We start from the raw sequence: 25,445 nt of genomic DNA on the forward strand, positions 1-25,445 counted from the left end.
TAGGCGATTCTAGATGTGTTCGACCGACTCACCTATATTACGTCACGCCACGTGTAAAACAACCACCAATTTCTCATCTTCATTTTGACCAGCCTGCACTAGCTCTGTATAAAGGAATATATATATAAATCATCATTTATTTATTCAGCAATTGATACATGGAAAAAGAAGTAACACCAGTGATAATAAAGTTCCATATTATTTTTCCTGTGGGAAAAGAATAGAAAATATATTACATACAAGATTACGACATGGATGTATCCCTTTAAACGCCGATTTGCACAGATGTGGGCTTACCACAGACCCTTCGTGTAACAGTGGATACAGGTTAGAAAACAATATCTATTTTTTCTTTCAATGTAAAAAAATATGAACAGCAGAGACAGATTCTACGTAATTCCATACAGCATTTTCAACCAATAGATTTACAATTACTGTTATATGGTCGAAGCACAATAAACGATGCTAATAATAAAAAGTATATTTACTTGTGTTTAAATATATATCAAACAAACTCATTGTTTTGATTAATAAAGTATAATTTGAATTACCATAAGGATTATTTGTAAGTGTGATAACGAGTTTGACTGCACGTGAAGTATTATTTGTGTAATCTTTTGCATCACTATTACTTTTCTTCTTCTTTTTTTCTTTGATATTCTGTTGTATATAATATATTTCCTCCCACTGGTTATCACTGACTGTTTAAATGTAGTTTATATTTACAACTATGTAATATAGGTCGCCATGCATATTGTAAATAGAAGAGGGCCTCGCAAGTTGTGAAACTTGTGCCCGATTCTTTTGTTCTTTGTACAATAAAATATGTTTTCAACCGGATTGGGCCCCTGGCCTCCAGCGGTCGAACCCGGGGTGGGCATGCTCGAAACCTTAGTGGTATATGAGCATGATAAAAACATTACATTACATTCAATCATATGGAACAATCTCAAGATTTTCGACTGACTGACCTACATTCGCATATGGGACAATCCTATAGACGTTCGACTGACTGACCTACATTCGCATGTGGGACAATCCTATAGATGTTCGACCGACTCACCTACATTCGCATGTGGGACATCCTTCTTCGTATACGAATCCATGTTCACAATGCATTCTACACGTTATGCATTCACCTGAAATATAGGAAAACATACTCCACACCATTTGTAACCTGACTAATACTGGATAGCGTGGTAGATACATACATTACACCATTTGTAACCTGACGAACACTGGACAGCATGAGAGATACATACTTTACACCATTTGTGACTTGACTGATACTGGACAGCGTGGGAGATACATACTTTACACCATTTGTAACCTGATGGATACTGAGCAGCATGGGATACACATACTTTACACCATTTGTAACCTGATGGATACTGGACAGCGTGGTAGATACATACTTTACACGATTTCTAACCTGATGGATACTGAGCAGCATGGGATACACATACTTTACACCATTTGTATCCTGACTGATACTGGACAGCGTGAGAGATACACATTGTACAACATTTGTAACCTGACGAATACTGGACAGCATGAGAGATAGATACTTTACACCATTTGTAACCTGACTGATACTGGACAGCGTGGGAGATACATACTTTACACCATTTGTAACCTGACGGATACTGGACAGCGTGGTAGATACATACTTTACACCATTTGTAACCTGACTGAAACTGGACAGTGTGGGAGATACATACTTTACACCATTTGTAACCTGAAGGATACTGGACAGCGTGAGAGATACATACTTCACACCATTTGTAACCTGACTGATACTGGACAGCGTGGTAGATACATACTTTACACCATTTGTAACCTGACGGATACTGGACAGCATGGGAGATACACATTGTACACCATTTGTAACCTGGCGAATACTGGACAGCATGAGAGATAGATACTTTACACCATTTGTAACCTGACTGATACTGGACAGCGTGGGAGATACATACTTTACACCATTTGTAACCTGACGAATACTGGACAGCGTGAGAGATACATACTTTACACCATTTGTAACCTGATGGATACTGAGCAGCATGGGATACACATACTTTACACCATTTGTGACTTGACTGATACTGGACAGCGTGGGAGATACATACTTTACACCATTTGTAACCTGACGGATACTGGACAGCGTGGTAGAAACATACTTTACACCATTTGTAACCTGATGGATACTGGACAGCGTGAGAGATACATACTTTACACCATTTGTAACCTGATGGATACTGAGCAGCATGGGATACACATACTTTACACCATTTGCATCCTGACTGATACTGGACAGCGTGAGAGATACACATTGTACACCATTTGTAACCTGACGAATACTGGACAGCATGAGAGATAGATACTTTACACCATTTGTAACCTGACTGATACTGGACAGCGTGTGAGATACATACTTTACACCATTTGTAACCTGACGAATACTGGACAGTGTGAGAGATAAATACTTTACACCATTTGTAACCTGACGGATACTGGACAGTGTGAGAGATACACATTTTACACCATTTGTAACCTGATGGATACTGGACAGCGTGGTAGATACATACTTTACACCATTTGTAACCTGATGGTTACTGGAAAGTGTGAGAGATACATACTTTACATCATTTGTAACCTGACGGATGCTGGACAGCGCGGGAGATAGATACTTTACACCATTCGTAACCTGGCGGATACTGGATAACGTGGGAGATACATACTTTACACCATTTGTAACCTGACGGATACTGGACAGCGTGGGAGATACATACTTTACACCATTTGTAACCTGACGGATACTGACAGCGTGGGAGATACATACTTTACACCATTTGTAACCTGGCGGATACTGGACAGCGTTGGGAGATACATACTTTACACCATTTGTAACCTGACGGATACTGGACAGTGTGAGAGATACATACTTTACGCCATTTGTAACCTGACCGATACTGGACAGTGTGAGAGATACACACTTTACACCAATTGTAACCTGACGGATACTAGACAGCGTAGTAGATACATACTTCACACTATTTGTAACCTGACTGATACTGGACAGCGTGGGAGACACATACTTTACACCATTTGTAACCTGACTGAAACTGGAAAGTGTGGGAGATACATACTTTACACCATTTGTAACCTGACGGATACTGGACAGCGTGGGAGAAAAATACTTTACACCATTTGTAACCTGACTGAAACTGGACAGCGTGGGAGATACATACTTTACACCATTTGTAACCTGACGGATACTGGATAACGTGGGAGATACATACTTTACACCATTTGTAACCTGACTGAAACTGAAAAGTGTGGGAGATACATACTTTACACCATTTGTAACCTGACGGATACTGGACAGCGTGGGAGATAAATACTTTACACCATTTGTAACCTGACTGAAACTGGACAGCGTGGGAGATACATACTTTACACCATTTGTAACCTGACGGATAATGGATAACGTGGGAGATACATACTTTACACCATTTGTAACCTGACGGATACTGGACAGCGTGGGAGATACATACTTTACACCATTTGTAACCTGACGAATACTGGACAGCGTGAGAGATACATACTTTACACCATTTGTAACCTGATGGATACCGAGCAGCATGGGATACACATACTTTACACCATTTGTGACTTGACTGATACTGGACAGCGTGGGAGATACATACTTTACACCATTTGTAACCTGACGGATACTGGACAGCGTGGTAGATACATACTTTACACCATTTGTAACCTGATGGATACTGAGCAGCATGGGATACACATACTTTACACCATTTGCATCCTGACTGATACTGGACAGCGTGGTAGATACACACTTTACACCATTTGTAACCTGACGGATACTGGACAGCGTGGTAGATACATACTTTACACCATTTGTAACCTGATGGATACTGGACAGCGTGAGAGATACATACTTAACACCATTTGTAACCTGATGAATACTGAGCAGCATGGGATACACATACTTTACACCATTTGCATCCTGACTGATACTGGACAGCGTGAGAGATACACATTGTACACCATTTGTAACCTGACGAATACTGGACAGCATGAGAGATAGATACTTTACACCATTTGTAACCTGACTGATACTGGACAGCGTGTGAGATACATACTTTACACCATTTGTAACCTGACGAATACTGGACAGTGTGAGAGATACATACTTTACACCATTTGTAACCTGACGGATACTGGATAACGTGGTAGATACATACTTTACACCATTTGTAACCTAACGGATACTGGACAGCGTGAGAGATACATACTTTACACCATTTGTAACCTAACGGATACTGGACATCGTGGGAGATACATACTTTACACCATTTGTAACCTGATGGATACTGGTCAGTGTGGTAGATACATACTTTACATCATTTGTAACCTGACGGATACTGGACAGCGTGGTAGATACATACTTTACACCATTTGTAATGTGACTGATACTGGACAGTGTGGGAGATACATACTTTACACCATTTGTAACCTGACGGATACTGGACAGCGTGAGAGATAGATACTTTACACCATTTGTAACCTGACGGATACTGGATGGAGAGAGAGAGAGAGAGAGAGAGAGAGAGAGAGAGAGAGAGAGAGAGAGAGAGAGAGAGAGAGAGAGAGAGAGAGAGAGAGAGAGAGGGAGAATGACCACATGTACGCATGCATATGCCGGTACGTACTGTCAGGTTTTTTGGCATAACACTGGCAAGTGAAGCATCCTTGTTCATCCAGCACTTTTCCAAACGGGCACTCTTTGAGGCATACTGGTCCGCAGCCTGAAATCAATATTGAAATGGGAATCGTCTTCCTCTGTGATGAAATAATGTCGCTAAATTCACCCGTCATGTTATCAGAGGCTTAGGCGTGTGTGTCTGTGTGCGCGTGCGCGTGCGCGTGCGCGTGCGCGTGCGCGAGTGTGTGTGTGTGTATGTGTGTGTTTTATGTATGTGTGTCTGTGTGTGTGTGTTAATGTGTCGGTACATGAGTATGTATGTGTGTGACAGTGTGTACGTCTGCGCGAGTGCGTGCGTGTGTGTGTGTGTGTGTGTGTGTGTGTGTGTGTGTGTTTGTATGTACATATGTGTAATCGTTAAAATTAGTTTCAGAGCACGTTGATTTATTAATGATCGGCTAGTGGATTTCAAACGTTTTATTTGGTACGGTTTTTTCATTAGCAGCAAGGGATCTTTCTTATATACTCTCCCACAGACGGAACAACACACACAGCTGCAGTCGTGGGGCACTGCTTTGGACGGGGAAAACGCAATTAGAAAATAGGTCCACTCATGTGATTCGATTCTACGACGCAAGCATCCCAGGTGAACGCTCTACCCACTCGGCTAACTCCCGCCTCATCCTGTTCTCTGGTTACGACCTTGGTTATGTGTGCTTGTTTTATTGCGGTTCTGTTACTGAATTACAAATCGGTTATGTTTGTGTGCGTATATAGCAATGTGTTTATTAATGTGAGTTTATGTGGGGATGATTGTGTATTTTTATGTGAATGTGTTTGTTTTTATAAATGGGTCTATGCATATGTGTGTGCGTGCGTGCGTGTATGTGTATGTATGCGTGTTCATATGGACGTGTATACAAGCGTGTATATCTTATGTGTTTTGTATCTGCATAACGTGTGCGTGTGTACTGTGTGTGTGTTTCCAGGAATTGTCAAGCTGACCTTGGCCTTGCATAAATATTTATTTTGGGATATTTTAGGAAGTGTAATAAATAATAATACTAATCATTTTCACAATAATAATAATAATTTTATCAATACTACTACTACTACTACTACTACTACTACTACTACTACTACTACTACTACTACTACTAATATTAACAACATTAATAACAACAATAATAATGAACTTGCATAAATATCTTGAATATTTTCGTAATAATAATAATAATAATAATAATAATAATAATAATAATAATGTTGATAATAACAACAATAATAATAATTTTCATAAAGCTAATTGAACTGACTGTTCCTGTGCCTGTGTATTTATGTTAGTGTGTATTGATGTCTTATCCTGTGCCTGTGTATTTACGTTAGTGTGTATTGATGTCTTTTCCTGTGCCTGTATATTTACGTTAGTGTGTATTGATGTCTGTTCCTGTGCCTGTGTATTTACGTTAGTGTGTATTGATGTCTTTTCCTGTGCCTGTATATTTACGTTAGTGTGTATTGATGTCTGTTCCTGTGCCTGTGTATTTACGTTAGTGTGTATTGATGTCTGTTCCTGTGTATTTACGTTAGTGTGTATTGATGTCTGTTCCTGTGTATTTAGGTTAGTGTGTATAGAGGACTGTGCCTGTGTATTTACGTTAGTGTGTATAGAGGACTGTTCCTGTGTATTTACGTTAGTGTGTATAGAGGACTGTTCCTGTGTATTTACGTTAGTGTGTATAGAGGACTGTGCCTGTGTATTTATGTTAGTGTGTATAGAGGACTGTGCCTGTGTATGTATAGAGGACTGTGTCTGTTTATTTATATTAGTGTGTATAGAGGACTGTGCCTGTGTATGTATAGAGGACTGTGCCTGTGTATTTACGTTAGTGTGTATAGAGGACTGTGCCAGTGTATTTACGTTAGTGTGTATAGAGGACTGTTCCTGTGTATTTACGTTAGTGTGTATAGAGGACTGTTCCTGTGTATTTACGTTAGCGTGTATTGCTGTCTGTTCCTGTGTATTTACGTTAGTGTGTATTGATGTCTGCTCCTGTGTATTTACGTTAGTGTGTATAGATTACTGTGCCTGTGTATTTACGTTAGTGTGTATAGAGGACTGTGCCTGTGTATTTACGTTAGTGTGTATAGATGACTGTGCCTGTGTATTTACGTTAGTGTGTATAGATGACTGTGCCTGTGTATTTATGTTAGTGTGTATAGAGGACTGTTCCTGTGTATTTACGTTAGCGTGTATAGATGTCTGTGCCTGTGTGTTTACGTTAGCGTGTATAGAGGACTGTGCCTTTGTATTTACGTTAGTGTGTATTGATGTCTGTTCCTATGCCTGTGTATTTACGTTAGTGTGTATAGCTGTCTGTTCCTGTGCCTGTGTATTTACGTTAGTGTGTACAGATGTCTGTTCCTGTGCCTGTGTATTTACGTTAGTGTGTACAGATGTCTGTTCCTGTGCCTGTGTATTTACGTTAGTGTGTATTGATGTCTGTTCCTGTGCCTGTGTATTTACGTTAGTGTGTACAGATGTCTGTTCCTATGCCTGTGTATTTACGTTAGTGTGTATAGAAGTCTGTTCCTGTGCCTATTTATTTACGTTAGTGTGTATAGATGTCTGTTCCTGTGCCTATTTATTTACGTTAGTGTGTATAGAAGTCTGTTCCTGTGCCTATGTATTTACGTTAGTGTGTATAGAAGTCTGTTCCTGTGCCTATTTATTTACGTTAGTGTGTATAGATGTCTGTTCGTGTGCCTGTGTATTTACGTTAGTGTGTATAGAAGTCTGTTCTTACCTTGAGCATCCCTTTTGTCACCTTTGAAAAAATATTAAAAATGGATATTAGTAATAAAAAACAGAGTTAAATAAACAAACAGTCAATGAGACTACTATCGAAACAGGAAGTCGGACGGACGGACAGATCAGACGGACTAAAATATAAAATAGATAGATAGATAGATAGATAGATAGATTGATAGATACGTAGGTAGGTAGGTAGGTAGGTAGTTTGTTTTGTTTAACGACACCACTAGAGCACATTTAGTTAATCATTGGCTATTGGATGTCAAACATTCGGAAATTCTGACATATAGTCTCAGAGAGGAAACGCACGAGATGTTTTTCCATTAGTAGCAAGGGGTCTTTCAAATGCACCATCCCACAGATAAGATAGCACATACCATGGCATTTGATATACCAGTCGTGGTGAACTGGCTAGAACAAGAAATATAGAACAATATAGAGACGAACAATGTGTATATATCAACGTGTATGAATGTGTGTATATCAACGTGTATGCATGTGTGTATATCAACGTGTATGCATGTGTGTATACGTGTGTGTGTGTGTATGTGTGTGTGTGTATGTGTGTGTGTGTGTGTGTGTGTGTGTGTGTGTGTGTTTTCACATGATCGTGTATACATGTGTATATATCAACGTGTATGCATGTGTGTATATTAGTGTGTTTTGTTTGTGCATAATATGTGTGCGTGTGCAATGTGTGTGTTTTTCAAATAATTGTCAAGCGGACGGACAGACAGATGGATAGATCGAAAGTCACAAAGACTGATTAGATGAACGGACGGACGGACAGACAGATTGATAGATCGATAGTCACAAAGAGTGATTAGATGAACGGATGAATCGAGCATGAGAAGGTGAGAAAGGAATACAACATCTGCTAACCTATAGGAAAACGTGTTTTGTTTAACGACACCACTAGAGCACATTGATTTAATTAATCAATGTCTATTGGATGTAGTTGAGTTGATGCAAAGTTTGAATGTTGTTTTCGGGCGCATTGTTTAACATGTTTATAGTTTAAACTGACATGGTTACCAAAAATTGTAAAGTTTAAAATATATGTAAGAAAACTAGGTGGTGCGTTTTTAAAGGAGTATATTATTATATGATCCTGTTCACTGCTAGTGTAACCTGTATCACACTGCATGAGCTCTGCACATTTAGGCCTAACCAGTATGGTATAAAGTTGCACACTTTACCACATAAAAATATTCATCGAAAATTTAAATTGTTCTATTGTATAACCTTTGTCCAGTTACCATTTTGAAAACATTTGAAACCGTTATTTGATATAGCGCTACCTATAAAGAGGCATTCGACCTGCATACTTGAAATCTTTATCACAAACAGTATGGAAGGTAGTCCTGTGTTTTCAGATGGGACAGGTTATCAGAAGTGATCAATCCCACATCTCTCTGGTGTATGTGTATATGTATATGCAATTTACCTGGAGGGGGATTGCATTTGCATTCTGGACATCCTCTCTCGTCCTTCGCCATTCCATATTCACAGAACATAGTGCACACTGGTCCGCATTCTGAAAACAAAGACCAGAAACTATTTAAATGGCGTATCGTTAAGCAGTACTGCATGTCAACACAATATTGTCTAAAATAATATTTTACATCACATATGACCCACAAAATATATATATTTTTTTTTTATAGTATATATATATATATATATATATATATATATATATATATATATATATATATATATATTATCCCCAGAGCAATATGGCCTTGAGATCATGACCTTACAATGTCAAAATATCATCACATATACATTATATGGAAAAAGTAATAATAATATCTTGATATATATATATTATTACCATAATACAATATTGTTGAATATCTATAATATGGGAAGTTAAATGCTCCGAGTTCAACATGAAAATGAGGAGAAGAAGAAGGAAAGAAAGCAAAAGGAGTAAGGCCTGTGTATTTACACCGTCCTCGGTGGCGCAGTGGTTAAGCCATCGGACTACAGGCTGGTTGGTATAGGATTCGCAGCCCAGTACCGACTCCAACCCAGAGCGAGTTCCTAACGGCTCAATGGGTAGGTGTAAGGCCACTACACCCTCTTCGCTCTCACTAACCACTAACCCACTGTCCTGGACAGACAGCCCAGATAGCTGAGGTGTGTGCCCAGGACAGCGTTCTTGAACCTTAATTGCATATAAACACGAAAATAAGTTGAAATGAAATGTGTATTTATATTAGTGTGTATAGAAGTCTGTTCCTGTGCCTGTGTATTTACGTTACTGTGTATAGATGTCTGTTCCTGTGCCTGTGTATTTACGTTAGTGTGTATAGAAGTCTGTTCCTGTGCCTGTGTATTTACGTTAGTGTGTATAGATGTCTGTTCCTGTGCCTGTGTATTTACGTTACTGTGTATAGAAGTCTGTTCCTGTGCCTGTGTATTTACGTTAGTGTGTATAGATGTCTGTTCCTGTGCCCGTGTATTTACGTTAGTGTGTACAGAAGTCTGTTCCTGTGCCTATTTATTTACGTTAGTGTGTATAGATGTCTGTTCCTGTGCCTATTTATTTACGTTAGTGTGTATAGAAGTCTGTTCCTGTGCCTATTTATTTACGTTAGTGTGTATAGAAGTCTGTTCCTGTGCCTATTTATTTACGTTAGTGTGTATAGATGTCTATTCGTGTGCCTGTGTATTTACGTTAGTGTGTATAGAAGTCTGTTCTTACCTTGAGCATCCCTTTTGTCACCTTTGAAAAAATATTAAAAATGGATATTAGTAATAAAAAACAGAGTTAAATAAACAAACAGTCAATGAGACTACTATCGAAACAGGAAGTCGGACGGACGGACAGATCAGACGGACTAAAATATAAAATAAATAGATAGATATATAGATAGATAGATTGATAGATACGTAGGTAGGTAGGTAGGTAGGTAGTTTGTTTTGTTTAACGACACCACTAGAGCACATTTAGTTAATCATTGGCTATTGGATGTCAAACATTCGGAAATTCTGACATATAGTCTCAGAGAGGAAACGCACGAGATGTTTTTCCATTAGTAGCAAGGGGTCTTTCAAATGCACCATCCCACAGATAAGATAGCACATACCATGGCATTTGATATACCAGTCGTGGTGAACTGGCTAGAACAAGAAATATAGAACAATATAGAGACGAACAATGTGTATATATCAACGTGTATGAATGTGTGTATGTGTATGCATGTGTGTATATCAACGTGTATGCATGTGTGTATACGTGTGTGTGTGTGTATGTGTGTGTGTGTATGTGTGTGTGTGTGTGTGTGTGTGTGTGTGCGTGTGTGTTTTCACATGATCGTGTATACATGTGTATATATCAACGTGTATGCATGTGTGTATATTAGTGTGTTTTGTTTGTGCATAATATGTGTGCGTGTGCAATGTGTGTCTTTTTCAAATAATTGTTAAGCGGACGGACAGACAGATGGATATATCGAAAGTCACAAAGACTGATTAGATGAACGGACGGACGGACAGACAGATTGATAGATCGATAGTCACAAAGAGTGATTAGATGAACGGATGAATCGAGCATGAGAAGGAGAGAAAGGAATACAACATCTGCTAACCTATAGGAAAACGTTTGTTTTGTTTAACGACACCACTAGAGCACATTGATTTAATTAATCAATGTCTATTGGATGTAGTTGAGTTGATGCAAAGTTTGAATGTTGTTTTCGGGCGCATTGTTTAACATGTTTATAGTTTAAACTGACATGGTTACCAAAAATTGTAAAGTTTAAAATATATGTAAGAAAACTAGGTGGTGCGTTTTTAAAGGAGTATATTATTATATGATCCTGTTCACTGCTAGTGTAACCTGTATCACACTGCATGAGCTCTGCACATTTAGGCCTAACCAGTATGGTATAAAGTTGCACACTTTACCACATAAAAATATTCATCGAAAATTTAAATTGTTCTGTTGTATAACCTTTGTCCAGTTACCATTTTGAAAACATTTGAAACCGTTATTTGATATAGCGCTACCTATAAAGAGCAATTCGACCTGCATACTTGAAATCTTTATCACAAACAGTGTGGAAGGTAGTCCTGTGTTTTCAGATGGGACAGGTTATCAGAAGTGATCAATCCCACCTCTCTCTGGTGTATGTGTATATGTATATGCAATTTACCTGGAGGGGGATTGCATTTGCATTCTGGACATCCTCTCTCGTCCTTCGCCATTCCATATTCACAGAACATAGTGCACACTGGTCCGCATTCTGAAAACAAAGACCAGAAACTATTTAAATGGCGTATCGTTAAGCAGTACTGCATGTCAACACAATATTGTCTAAAATAATATTTTACATCACATATGACCCACAAAATATATATATTTTTTTTTTATATATATATATATATATATATATATATATATATATATATATATATTATCCCCAGAGCAATATGGCCTTGAGATCATGACCTTACAATGTCAAAATATCATCACATATACATTATATGGAAAAAGTAATAATAATATCTTGATATATATATATTATTACCATAATACAATATTGTTGAATATCTATAATATGGGAAGTTAAATGCTCCGAGTTCAACATGAAAATGAGGAGAAGAAGAAGGAAAGAAAGCAAAAGGAGTAAGGCCTGTGTATTTACACCGTCCTCGGTGGCGCAGTGGTTAAGCCATCAGACTACAGGCTGGTTGGTATAGGATTCGCAGCCCAGTACCGACTCCAACCCAGAGCGAGTTCCTAACGGCTCAATGGGTAGGTGTAAGGCCACTACACCCTCTTCGCTCTCACTAACCACTAACTCACTGTCCTGGAGAGACAGCCCAGATAGCTGAGGTGTGTGCCCAGGACAGCGTTCTTGAACCTTAATTGGATATAAACACGAAAATAAGTTGAAATGAAATGTGTATTTATATTAGTGTGTATAGATGTCTGTTCCTGTGCCTGTGTATTTACGTTAGTGTGTATAGATGTCTGTTCCTGTGCCTGTGTATTTACGTTAGTGTGTATAGAAGTCTGTTCCTGTGCCTGTGTATTTACGTTAGTGTGTATAGATGTCTGTTCCTGTGCCTGTGTATTTACGTTAGTGTGTATAGAAGTCTGTTCCTGTGCCTGTGTATTTACGTTAGTGTGTATAGATGTCTGTTCCTGTGCCTGTGTATTTACGTTAGTGTGTACAGAAGTCTGTTCCTGTGCCTGTGTATTTACGTTACTGTGTATAGAAGTCTGTTCCTGTGCCTGTGTATTTACGTTAGTGTGTATAGAAGTCTGTTCCTGTGCCTGTGTATTTACGTTACTGTGTATAGAAGTCTGTTCCTGTGCCTGTGTATTCACGTTACTGTGTATAGATGTCTGTTCCTGTGCCTGTGTATTTACGTTAGTGTGTATAGATGTCTGTTCCTGTGCCTGTGTATTTACGTTAGTGTGTACAGAAGTCTGTTCCTGTGCCTGTGTATTTACGTTAGTGTGTACAGAAGTCTGTTCCTGTGCCTGTGTATTTACGTTAGTGTGTACAGAAGTCTGTTCCTGTGCCTGTGTATTTACGTTAGTGTGTACAGAAGTCTGTTCCTGTGCCTGTGTATTTACGTTAGTGTGTACAGAAGTCTGTTCTTGTGCCTGTGTATTTACGTTACTGTGTATAGAAGTCTGTTCCTGTGCCTGTGTATTCACGTTACTGTGTATAGAAGTCTGTTCCTGTGCCTGTGTATTTACGTTAGTGTGTATAGAAGTCTGTTCCTGTGCCTGTGTATTTACGTTAGTGTGTATTGATGTCTGTTCCTGTGCCTGTGTATTTACGTTACTGTGTATAGAAGTCTGTTCCTGTGCCTGTGTATTTACGTTACTGTGTATAGAAGTCTGTTCCTGTGCCTGTGTATTCACGTTACTGTGTATAGATGTCTGTTCCTGTGCCTGTGTATTGACGTTAGTGTGTATAGATGTCTGTTCCTGTGCCTGTGTATTTACGTTAGTGTGTATAGATGTCTGTTCCTGTGCCTGTGTATTCACGTTAGTGTGTATAGATGTCTGTTCCTGTGCCTGTGTATTTACGTTAGTGTGTATAGATGTCTGTTCCTGTGCCTGTGTATTTACGTTAGTGTGTATAGATGTCTGTTCCTGTGCCTGTGTATTTACGTTACTGTGTAGAGATGTCTGTTCCTGTGCCTGTGTATTTACGTTAGTGTGTATAGACGTCTGTTCCTGTGCCTCTGTATTTACGTTAGTGTGTATAGATGTCTGTTCCTATGCCTGTGTATTTATATTAGTATGTATAGAAGTCTGTTCTTACCTTGATCATCCCTTTTGTCACCTTTAAAAAAACATTAAAAATAGATATTAGTAATAAAAAATAGAGTTAAATAAACAAACAGTCAATGAGACTACTATCGAAACAGCAAGTCAGGCGGACGGACGGACAGATCAGACGGACTGAAATATAGAGGGATAGATAGATAGATAGGTACGTACGTACGTACGTAGGTAGGTAGGTAGGTAGGTAGGTAGGTAGTTTGGTTTGTTTAACGACATCACTAGAGCACATTTAATTAATCATTGGCTATTGGATGTCAAACATTTGGTAATTCTGACATATAGTCTCAGAGAGGAAACGCACGAGATGTCTTTCCATTAGTAGCAAGGGTCTTTCATATGCACCATCCCACAGATAATATAGCACATACCATGGCATTTGATATACCAGTCGTGGTGAACTGGCTGGAACAAGAAATATAGAACAATATAGAGACGAACAATATAAACGCTATATATAATTATACTGAACCCGTTTAGAAACGCACCCCACAGTTAATCACCTAAAGATGATGTATTGAAATTGTATCACTTGCAAAATGTGCTGCTGTGAACTTCATTCAGTGGTGAACACTATCATCAGCACACACATGAACAGAGATGAGTTTCTATTCCGTCATACCAGATTGTATCACTGGCAAAATGTGCTGCTGTGAACTTCATTCAGTGGTGAACACTATCATCAGCACACACATGAACAGAGATGAGTTTCTATTCCGTCATACCAAATTGTATCACTTGCAAAATGTGCTGCTGTGAACTTCATTCAATGGTGAACACTATCATCAGCACACACATGAACAGAGATGAGTTTCTATTCCGTCATACCAAATTGTATCACTTGCAAAATGTGCTACTGTGAACTTCATTCAATGGTGAACACTATCATCAGCACACATATGAACAGAGATGAGTTTCTATTCCGTCATACCAAATTGTATCACTTGCAAAATGCGCTACTGTGAACTTCATTCAGTGGTGAACACTATTATCAGCACACACATGAACAGAGATGAGTTTCTATTCCGTCATACCAGACTGAACACCATAGGGGTCAAAACCAAAACTGTATGGTTGAACATGCGATTGTCAAATGGATATCAGTAGCGTGTGTGCTTGGATGCAATACACGCTGTGCATCGACGCCTCATGGAGTTAACCAAGTTTTGGACCTTCCATTGAACCGTGTTATTGTGGAGTGATCACAATTGAATTGTCTGGCAACAGCTCAAATGGAAATTAGACCTTGTAACAATCCTATTGCTTGATTGAGTTGGTTTTCTGACAATCGAGGCATCATTTACTCTAGTTTACGAATGTTTCGAGGGAAAATCACCACAGATCGATGTTCAAAGGCTCTTTCATGACATATTTCTTCAAAAACATCTAAACTATTGTGCTCTCTTTAAGTACGGAAGGCACAAATAATGATTTTCATGATTTGCATGTGTAGATACCAACCAGTGTTCACGAGTGTCATAAAAATGGTATGACAGGCAAATTAGTTTAGTATGTTATTTATTACAAACCAACTGCAAACACGACGCAACGCAGAAGTAAGCAGATGCCGACAAATACTACACGTTATTTGTCTATGAATTGGGTCAGCAAATATTACACCGAGAAAACCCAATCAGAGTTTGGTTCCACTGAGGTGATTCGATTCTACGACACAAGCATCATAGGTGAGCGCTCTACCAATTCAGCTAGATTCCAGCCCATCTCATTGTCTAGTTCCGTCTTTGATTTGATATAACCATCCATCTCACTGAAGCCTGTATTCTTTAGTCTTATTCTACGACACAAGCATCATAGGTGAGCGCTCTACCAATTCAGCTAGATTCCAGCCCATCTCATTGTCTAGTTCCGTCTTTGATTTGATATAACCATCCATCTCACTGAAGCCTGTATTCTTTAGTCTTATTCCACGACACAAGCATCATAGGTGAGCGCTCTACCAATTCAGCTAGATTCCAGCCCATCTCATTCTCTTGTTCCGTCTTTGATTTGATAGAACCATCCATCTCACTGAAGCCTGTATTCTTTAGTCTTATTCTACGACACAAGCATCATAGGTGAGCGCTCTACCAATTCAGCTAGATTCCAGCCCATCTCATTCTCTAGTTCCGTCTTTGATTTGATATAACCATCCATCTCACTGAAGCCTGTATTCTTTAGTCTTATTCTACGACACAAGCATCATAGGTGAGCGCTCTACCAATTCAGCTAGATTCCAGCCCATCTCATTCTCTAGTTCCGTCTTTGATTTGATAGAATCACCCATCTCACTGAAGCCTGTATTCTTTAGTCTTATTCTACGACACAAGCATCATAGGTGAGCGCTCTACCAATTCAGCTAGATTCCAGCCCATCTCATTCTCTAGTTCCGTCTTTGATTTGATAGAACCATCCATCTCACTGAAGCCTGTATTCTTTAGTCTTATTCTACGACACAAGCATCATAGGTGAGCGCTCTACCAATTCAGCTAGATTCCAGCCCATCTCATTCTCTAGTTCCGTCTTTGATTTGATATAACCATCCATCTCACTGAAGCCTGTATTCTTTTGTCTTATTCCACGACACAAGCATCATAGGTGAGCGCTCTACCAATTCAGCTAGATTCCAGCCCATCTCATTCTCTAGTTCCGTCTTTGATTTGATAGAACCATCCATCTCACTGAAGCCTGTATTCTTTAGGCTTATTCTACGACACAAGCATCATAGGTGAGCGCTCTACCAATTCAGCTAGATTCCAGCCCATCTCATTGTCTAGTTCCGTCTTTGATTTGATATAACCATCCATCTCACTGAAGCCTGTATTCTTTAGTCTTATTCCACGACACAAGCATCATAGGTGAGCGCTCTACCAATTCAGCTAGATTCCAGCCCATCTCATTCTCTTGTTCCGTCTTTGATTTGATATAACCATCCATCTCACTGAAGCCTGTATTATTTAGTCTTATTCTACGACACAAGCATCATAGGTGAGCGCTCTACCAATTCAGCTAGATTCCAGCCCATCTCATTCTCTAGTTCCGTCTTTGATTTGATAGAACCATCCATCTCACTGAAGCCTGTATTCTTTAGTCTTATTCTACGACACAAGCATCATAGGTGAGCGCTCTACCAATTCAGCTAGATTCCAGCCCATCTCATTCTCTAGTTCCGTCTTTGATTTGATAGAACCATCCATCTCACTGAAGCCTGTATTCTTTAGTCTTATTCCACGACACAAGCATCATAGGTGAGCGCTCTACCAATTCAGCTAGATTCCAGCCCATCTCATTCTCTTGTTCCGTCTTTGATTTGATAGAACCATCCATCTCACTGAAGCCTGTATTCTTTAGTCTTATTCCACGACACAAGCATCATAGGTGAGCGCTCTACCAATTCAGCTAGATTCCAGCCCATCTCATTCTCTAGTTCCGTCTTTGATTTGATAGAACCATCCATCTCACTGAAGCCTGTATTCTTTAGTCTTATTCCACGACACAAGCATCATAGGTGAGCGCTCTACCAATTCAGCTAGATTCCAGCCCATCTCATTGTCTAGTTCCGTCTTTGATTTGATAGAACCATCCATCTCACTGAAGCCTGTATTCTTTAGTCTTATTCTACGACACAAGCATCATAGGTGAGCGCTCTACCAATTCAGCTAGATTCCAGCCCATCTCATTCTCTTGTTCCGTCTTTGATTTGATAGAACCATCCATCTCACTGAAGCCTGTATTCTTTAGTCTTATTCTACGACACAAGCATCATAGGTGAGCGCTCTACCAATTCAGCTAGATTCCAGCCCATCTCATTCTCTAGTTCCGTCTTTGATTTGATAGAACCATCCATCTCACTGAAGCCTGTATTCTTTAGTCTTATTCCACGACACAAGCATCATAGGTGAGCGCTCTACCAATTCAGCTAAATTCCAGCCCATCTCATTCTCTTGTTCCGTCTTTGATTTGATAGAACCATCCATCTCACTGAAGCCTGTATTCTTTAGTCTTATTCCACGACACAAGCATCATAGGTGAGCGCTCTACCAATTCAGCTAGATTCCAGCCCATCTCATTCTCTTGTTCCGTCTTTGATTTGATAGAACCATCCATCTCACTGAAGCCTGTATTCTTTAGTCTTATTCCACGACACAAGCATCATAGGTGAGCGCTCTACCAATTCAGCTAGATTCCAGCCCATCTCATTCTCTTGTTCCGTCTTTGATTTGATAGAACCATCCATCTCACTGAAGCCTGTATTCTTTAGTCTTATTCCACGGACAAGAACAAAATAATAATTAGCTGATTGCAGTTCATGTGTGCTTGGTTTACTGGGTTTTTATTATTGAATTACAAATCGGTTATGTTTGCGTTCGTGTTTATTCATGTGAGTGTGTTAATGAGTGTGTATTTGTATGTGAATGTGTCTATGCACGTGTGTTTTTATAAATGGGTCTATTCATGTGTGTGTATGTGTGTGTGTGTGTGTGTGTGTATACGAGTGTGTGTATACGCGTGTGTGTGTATGTGTTACATGTGTGTATATGTGTGTGTGTGTGTGTGTGTGTTTTCACATGATCGTGTATACATGTGTATATATCAACGTGTATGCATGTGTGCATACGTGTGTGTGTGTGTGTGTGTGTGTGTGTTTTCACATGGTCGTGTATGCATGTGTATATATCAACGTGTATGCATGTGTGTATACTTGTGTGTGTGTGTGTGTGTGTGTGTGTGTGTGTGTGTGTGTGTGTGTGTGTGTGTGTTTTCACATGATCGTGTATACATGTGTATATATCAACGTGTATGCATGTGTGTACACTTGTGTCTGTGTGTGTGTGTGTGTGTGTGTGTGTGTTTTCACATGATCGTGTATATATACATGTGTATATATCAACGTGTATGCATGTGTGTATACTTGTGTGTGTGTGTGTGTGTGTGTGTTTTCACATGATCGTGTATACATGTGTATATATCAACGTGTGTGCATGTGTGTATACTTGTGTGTGTGTGTTTGTGTGTGTGTGTGTGTGTGTGTGTGTTTTTTCACATGATCGTGTATACATGTGTATATATCAACGTGTATGCATGTGTGTATACTTGTGTGTGTGTATGTGTGTGTGTGTGTTTTCACATGATCGTGTATACATGTGTATATATCAACGTGTATGCATGTGTGTATACTTGTGTATGTGTGTGTGTGTGTGTGTGTGTGTGTGTGTGTGTGTGTGTGTGTTTTCACATGATCGTGTATATATACATGTATATATATCAACGTGTATGCATGTGTGTATACGTGTGTGTGTGTGTGTGTGTGTGTGTTTTTTCACATGATCGTGTATACATGTGTATATATCAACGTGTATGCATGTGTGTATACTAGTGTGTTTTGTTTGTGCATAATATGTGTGCAATGTGTGTGTTTTTCAAATAATTGTTAAGCTGACCATGGCTTTGCATAAATATATATATTTTGGATAATTTAAAGAATGTAATTAATAATGATAAATCCAATGATAATACTACTACTACTAATACTAGTAATAATACTAATACTAATACTACTACTAATAATAATACTCATCATCATATTTGCACAACTGGGCTATAATAATAATAATGGACTAGCATAAATGTTTTAAATATTTTCTTAATGATAATAATCATAATCATAATAACTTAATTGATAACGTCTGACAAATATATTGACAGGTAGATAGATAGATGAACGGACGGACAGACAGATTGATAGATCGATAGTCACAAAGACTGATTAGATAAACGTACGGACAGACAGATTGATAGATCGATAGTCACAAAGACTGATTAGATGAACGGACGGACAGACAGATTAATAGATCGGTAGTCACAAAGACTGATTAGATGAACGGACGGACAGACATATTGATAGATCGATAGTCACAAAGACTGATTAGATGAACGGACGGACAGACAGATTTATAGATCGATAGTCACAAAGACTGATTAGATGAACGGATGGGCAGACAGACAGATTAATAGATCGATAGTCACAAAGACTGATTAGATGAACGGATGGGCAGACAGACAGATTAATAGATCGATAGACACAAACACTGATTAGATGAACGGGCGGACAGACAGACTGATTAGATGAACGGACGGACGGACAGACAGATTGATAGATCGATAGTCACAAAGACTGATTAGATGAACGGATGAATAGAGCACGAGAAGAAAAGAAAGGAACACAGCATCTGCTAACCTATAGGAAAACGTTTGTTTTGTTAACGACACCACTAGAGCACATTGATTTAATTAATCATTGGCTTTTGTACGTAGTTGAGTTGACGCAAAGTTTCAATGTTGTTTTCGGGCGCATTGTTTAACATGTTTATAGTTTAAATTGACATGGTTACCAAAAATTGTAATACGTAAGAAAACTAGGTGGTGCGTTTTTAAAGGAGTATATTATTATATGATCCTGTTCGCTGCTAGTGTAACCTGTATCACATTGCATGAGCTCGGCACATTCAGGCCTAACCAGTATGGTATAAAGTTGCACACTTTACCAGATAAAAATATTCACTGAAAATTTAAATTGTTCTGTTGTATAACCTTTGTCCACTTACCATTTTGAAAACATTTGAAACCGTTATTTGATATAGCGCTACCTATTAAGGGGCATTCGACCTGCATACTTGAAATGTTTATCACAAACAGTGTGGAAGGTAGTCCTGTGTTTTCAGATAGGACAGGTTATCAGAAGTAATCAATCCCACCTCTCTCTGGTGTATGTGTATATGTACATGCAATTTACCTGGAGGGGGATTACACTTGCATTCTGGACATCCTCTCTCGTCCTTCACCATCCCATATTCACAGAACATAGCGCACACTGGTCCGCATTCTGTAAAGAAAGACCAGAAACTATTTAAATGGTCGGTGCAGTGGTTTTTCAAGTGGTGTATCGTTCCGAACCCAGCAGTAGACCGACTGCATGTCGACACAATATTGTCTGTAAAGAAACAGAAACTATTTAAATGGTGTATCGTTAAGCAGTACTGCATGTCAACATAATATTGTCTAAAATAATATTTTACATCATATATGACCCACAAAATATTACTTTATTCAATCAGTTATACTGTAGTAATGTCCCACTGCTTGGTGTGTCACAGAAAGGGATATACTGTTGATGGTGCATTCTAAATGGTTAAACAATAAAACTATGTCAGAGATCATTTAAAGATTGTCTGTTATTTCCTTTACGATCATCGGGGTATAATTATATTTGCGTTATAATCATTACAATTTAACGTCATCCCATTGGTCCAAGCGTAGGAACGCGAGTTTGTTCATTTCTCGCTGAACGTAAATATAACGTTGCCAGGGAAGGTAATATCTCTTGACTTCACTTTATATTGGTACTTTGTCTCAATGTTCTCGTTCCAACCAGTGCACCACGACTGGTAGATCAAAGGCCGTGGTATGTGCTATCCTGTCTGTGGGATGGCGCCTATAAAATATCCCTTGCTACTAATGGAAAAATGCACCGGGTTTCATCTCTGTGACTGACAAAATGAACATATGTTTGACATCCAACAGCCGTGACTTATTGAGCGATTAATATATATATAACACTAAACGAGCTTGCCTGGCATACGTTTTTTTAATGAAACGAGCGAACAGTTTTGGTGTCTGACGAGCAAAAGCAACACTGTCCACAAGTTTCTTAAAAGGACATTCCTGAGTCTGCAGTAATTTTTAAGATGTTATCGAGTAACAGACACTTTTTAACGATTATAATTACATATCAAATATATTTTTCGGCATAAAATATTAGTGGTTGTATATGAAACGTGTTTCTAATCATTCTAATATCTGTACTAAGTTAAATGTCATTTTATTCCCTTTGGGTTTTTTGTCGTATGTACGAAATTATTTGAAGACAAAATCCGTTTTGGGCTTCTTACAAATATTAAGACGACCAGAAACACTTGGAATATACAGACACTCATATTCTAAACAGGTAAATATATTTAATATGTAAGTTTAATCGTAGAAATATTTTATTAGTCGGAAAGATATTGAGTGATTGTTATGACATGAGCAACATTTTACACTGGTGTGTAATAACTATATATAGATTGCTATTCGGAATTTATCAAACGAGTTTGGAAATTATTTTATTCTCGAACGAGATTCAAAAATTTGGTATGGCATTTCAGCGAATGTTATAATTTATTTATTATCCATAAACTATGATTCTGAAGAAATTGGCGTTAATAACATTAAGCATGTCAATTACAGTGACGTATAATGATGAAAACGCAAGTGTTGCAAACTTGCAGATGCAAAGGCGACTGGTGACATCAGTAGTGTGCTATATAGATACTAGTACACGAGTTTCAGTTCAATATAATTTTTATGAACAAGTACATGGTATCTACTCGTTCATAAAAATAGTATTAAACTGAAAGAAGTATAGTATTTTATTTATTATCTACCTTTAATTATTGCTTTTAATTAATAAAAAAACAAAACAAAAGTAAACATTCACAAATAGTTTATTCGACGGCGGTTTTAAAACTACTTCGTATTACTAAGAGTTAAATCAGCCGGTTTTCGCTAACTATTTTCACTGGTTTTCAAAATGGTTATTCTTTAGACATGAAGCGCATTTCATTTTTGTTTCATCTTAGTGTCGTGCTTATATCCAATTAAGGTTCAAACACGCTGCCCTGGGCACATACCTCAGATATCTGGTCTGTCTGTCATGGACAGTGGGTTAGTTATTAGTGGTTAGTGGGTGAGAACCGATACCGGGCTGCGAAACCTGAACCTACCTGCCTTATGTCCGATGGATTAACCACGACACCACCGAGGCCGGTATGAAGCGCATAAACCAGTCTGGGGGACATTTTTCTGCTCGCTCTGGCTGACCTCAGCACTGCTTTCAATAATAAATGTACAAAATCGTACGTCACACTGTGTTGACCACATTCTCCCTTAATGGCTGTGGACCAATAGCGTTAGCGTTTATATTCTAGCTTTGTTAAGGGAAACGGTATTTCACAATGTGACGTACGATTTTGTTATTAAAATCCGTTATCTCTCACAGGTATGTAATAAACAGAACATACTACATGAGTGGCCGTTAGGTACCATTTATCTTACAACTAGTTGTTTTAAAAGGTATCTAACGAGCGAAATGTTTTACGTGAAAGAAATAACAGACAATCCTTAAACATGAATAATTAAATGAACAACAACAAAAAATCACCCGTCAACTGTGATAATCGGCGAAGTTTTACATTTGCGCTTGCAGTAAAATTGTGCGTAACAAAGCAATCTGTTGTAAGTCAACGTAAACGTCACAGGGCAATCGGTTGCGCTTATTTCATTGTATTAAAGCTGTGGGGACCGGGTCCTCACAGTAGAGCAGCCAATAAGATGTCTTTAAATCGTACGTTAAAGATCGATATGTGACGAAAAATTTCACAAGCATTTCTCTGCAACAGGTGTGTTAAAAAAATAAACTCACCTTCTTGAGCGAATGCAACACAAACAGCAAAGGTGATCAGAAGCACTATCTTCATGATTTCGGCAGATGTCGGCGATTTTCGGAAACAGGAAACGGCCTCAGAAAACTGATGAGTCAGAACTCGAGTCTGCTTATATACAAGTTAGTCCACAACTGGTCCAGTGCAAAATATTAATAAAATAAGATAAAATCAACTTTCAATATACATATATCTATTTAATTATATTTGTGATGGATTCATATGGATAAGGCAAAAAAAAAAGAAGAAAAAAAAAAGAAAAAAAAAGAAAAAAAAAGGAAAAGAAAAAAGGTCGTTCTCTGGTCAGACCAAAGTTTCAGAATTGATGCGGCTCTTTTCTTTTCATATTTTTCTTTTATTTGGTTTAAAGCAGGGATTGCACAGAAACGGTGGGTATAGTTGGTACCGAAATAACGGGCATATTTAAATTGAAATTAGAAAGAAAGAAAGAAATGTTTTATTTAACGACGCACTCAACACATTTTAATTACGGTTATATGGCGTCAGACATATGATTAAGGACCACACAGATATTGAGAGAAAACCCGCTGTCGCCACTTCATGTGCTACTCTTTCCGATTAGCAGCAAGCGATCTTTTATATGCACCATCCCACAAACAGGATAGCACATACCACGGCCTTTGATATACCAGTCTTGGTGCACTGGCTGTGACGAGAAATAGCCTAATGGGCCACCGACGGCGATCGATCCCAGACCGACCGCGCATCGAGCGAGCGCTGTACCACTGAGCTACGTCCCGCCCTTTGAAATCAGAATGCACGTCCTAGTTCATGCGCGATGGCTTTTCGGCTCCAAATGCCGTTTTACGACATAGTGAGAAAGGCCCGGCAAAAAAGGATGTCATATGAGGGGTGTGTGGTGTGTGGTGGTGGTGGTGGTGGTGTGTGTATGGGGTGGGGTGGGGGTGGGGTGGGTGGGTGGGTGGGGTTAAGTGTTGATGCACGAGATAAAAATCGACGCGCACCCTAACCAGAGACCAGCAATTTATTGTGTTTGGCCTAAGTGCAATATAACCGTCATCTGGTAATTTATGTCCGGTAGAGTGACCGAATATGCACGATATGATCGACGCATGCCGCATCCTTCCTTGATATCTGAAAGTAATAATGGAAATTACTAATGAAAATATAGATTGAACGATCACCAATATTTTTCTAATGACAACAATCAAATTAATTCAACCAAAAATGTCAAACAGTATATGTATGGAAGTCAACTTCCATACTTATGTGGAGGTGTAACACCTATTCTCTACCGACTTCTCTCTCACTAACTATTAACAACGAACCTTTAACCTCTGTCCTAGAGAAAGTCCAAATTGCTGAGATGTGTGCCCATGGAAGCGTGCTTAAACCTTAGATCTACATATATAATTATACATCACCAATCACAGGACTTGTGGCGTTAACTTCTCTATCAAAAGTTGGGTGCACCCTGAACTTTGACCCAGCCAGAAGGTATTTGGTTTAGTGCTACCTACACTCTGTAAATGTGTTCGCTAATCTGGATATTCAGCTTTCAAATCCGGACAGTCATTATTAAAAACAAAGTGTAAAAAATATAGAGAGTTTGCTTTATTTGACCGTATAGTATTATATATATCAGGTCAGTTTAATTAAAAACAAAATTATAACTACAACAATGTCCAGGAAACATTAAATATCAATAGACAACTAACACATGCCACAAAAATGAATAAGATATTACAAAAACATAAATGTATAAATTGTTAAAGGCCAGCCAAATATTTAAAAACACTTTTATGCACATCTAAATTTTAATTGAATAAGCACAATAAAACTGTCTCAAAATGCGGAACTGGTCGATGTGATACTTGCAAAATTATCAAAGAGGGTTAATAATTTACCGTAACAAAGTATGAATTGTCAAATCATTTTTTTATCCTGCAAACACCTTTTGTATTGACCGATTAGCATGACCGATTAAAGCAAAACATAAACGTATGCCATCACAGGATAAAGCCGTAATCCTACGTCATTAACTAGTTATATTTCTATTCT

The 25,445-nt window shown here is 38.5% G+C and overlaps 1 protein-coding gene across 3 annotated transcripts; it reads right to left on the reverse strand.

Moving 5' to 3' along the window:
- Window positions 1-32: 32 nt before the first annotated feature.
- On the reverse strand, window positions 33-23,898 carry LOC121373853 (antistasin-like). 3 transcript variants are annotated; one of them, XM_041500632.1, is made up of 10 exons: window positions 23,384-23,898; window positions 20,657-20,746; window positions 13,847-13,867; window positions 11,714-11,803; window positions 10,261-10,281; window positions 8,995-9,084; window positions 7,540-7,560; window positions 4,740-4,835; window positions 1,064-1,139; window positions 33-104 (listed from the first exon to the last, which is right to left on the reverse strand). In XM_041500632.1, exons 1-10 carry the CDS (start codon window positions 23,436-23,438, stop codon window positions 80-82), a joined length of 585 nt encoding a protein of 194 aa, XP_041356566.1. In that variant the 5' UTR covers window positions 23,439-23,898; the 3' UTR covers window positions 33-79. The 3 variants fall into 3 exon arrangements, with proteins under 3 accessions (XP_041356566.1, XP_041356567.1, XP_041356568.1); XM_041500633.1 differs by lacking the exon at window positions 10,261-10,281; XM_041500634.1 differs by lacking the exons at window positions 7,540-7,560; window positions 8,995-9,084.
- Window positions 23,899-25,445: the final 1,547 nt, after the last annotated feature.

The sequence above is a fragment of the Gigantopelta aegis genome, chromosome 5 (genome assembly GCF_016097555.1).
Source record: "Gigantopelta aegis isolate Gae_Host chromosome 5, Gae_host_genome, whole genome shotgun sequence".
Taxonomy (NCBI): Eukaryota; Metazoa; Mollusca; class Gastropoda; order Neomphalida; family Peltospiridae; genus Gigantopelta; species Gigantopelta aegis.

Coding starts and splice junctions, on each gene's coding strand:
- LOC121373853 (XM_041500632.1), bottom strand. CDS start 23,438: ATGAAGATAGTGCTTCTGATCACCTTTGCTGTTTGTGTTGCATTCGCT. Junction 4,836..7,539: donor TGACAAAAGGGATGCTCAAG/GTAAGAACAGAC, acceptor TATTGATTTCAG/GCTGCGGACCAGTATGCCTC. Junction 1,140..4,739: donor TTATGCCAAAAAACCTGACA/GTACGTACCGGC, acceptor CCTATATTTCAG/GTGAATGCATAACGTGTAGA.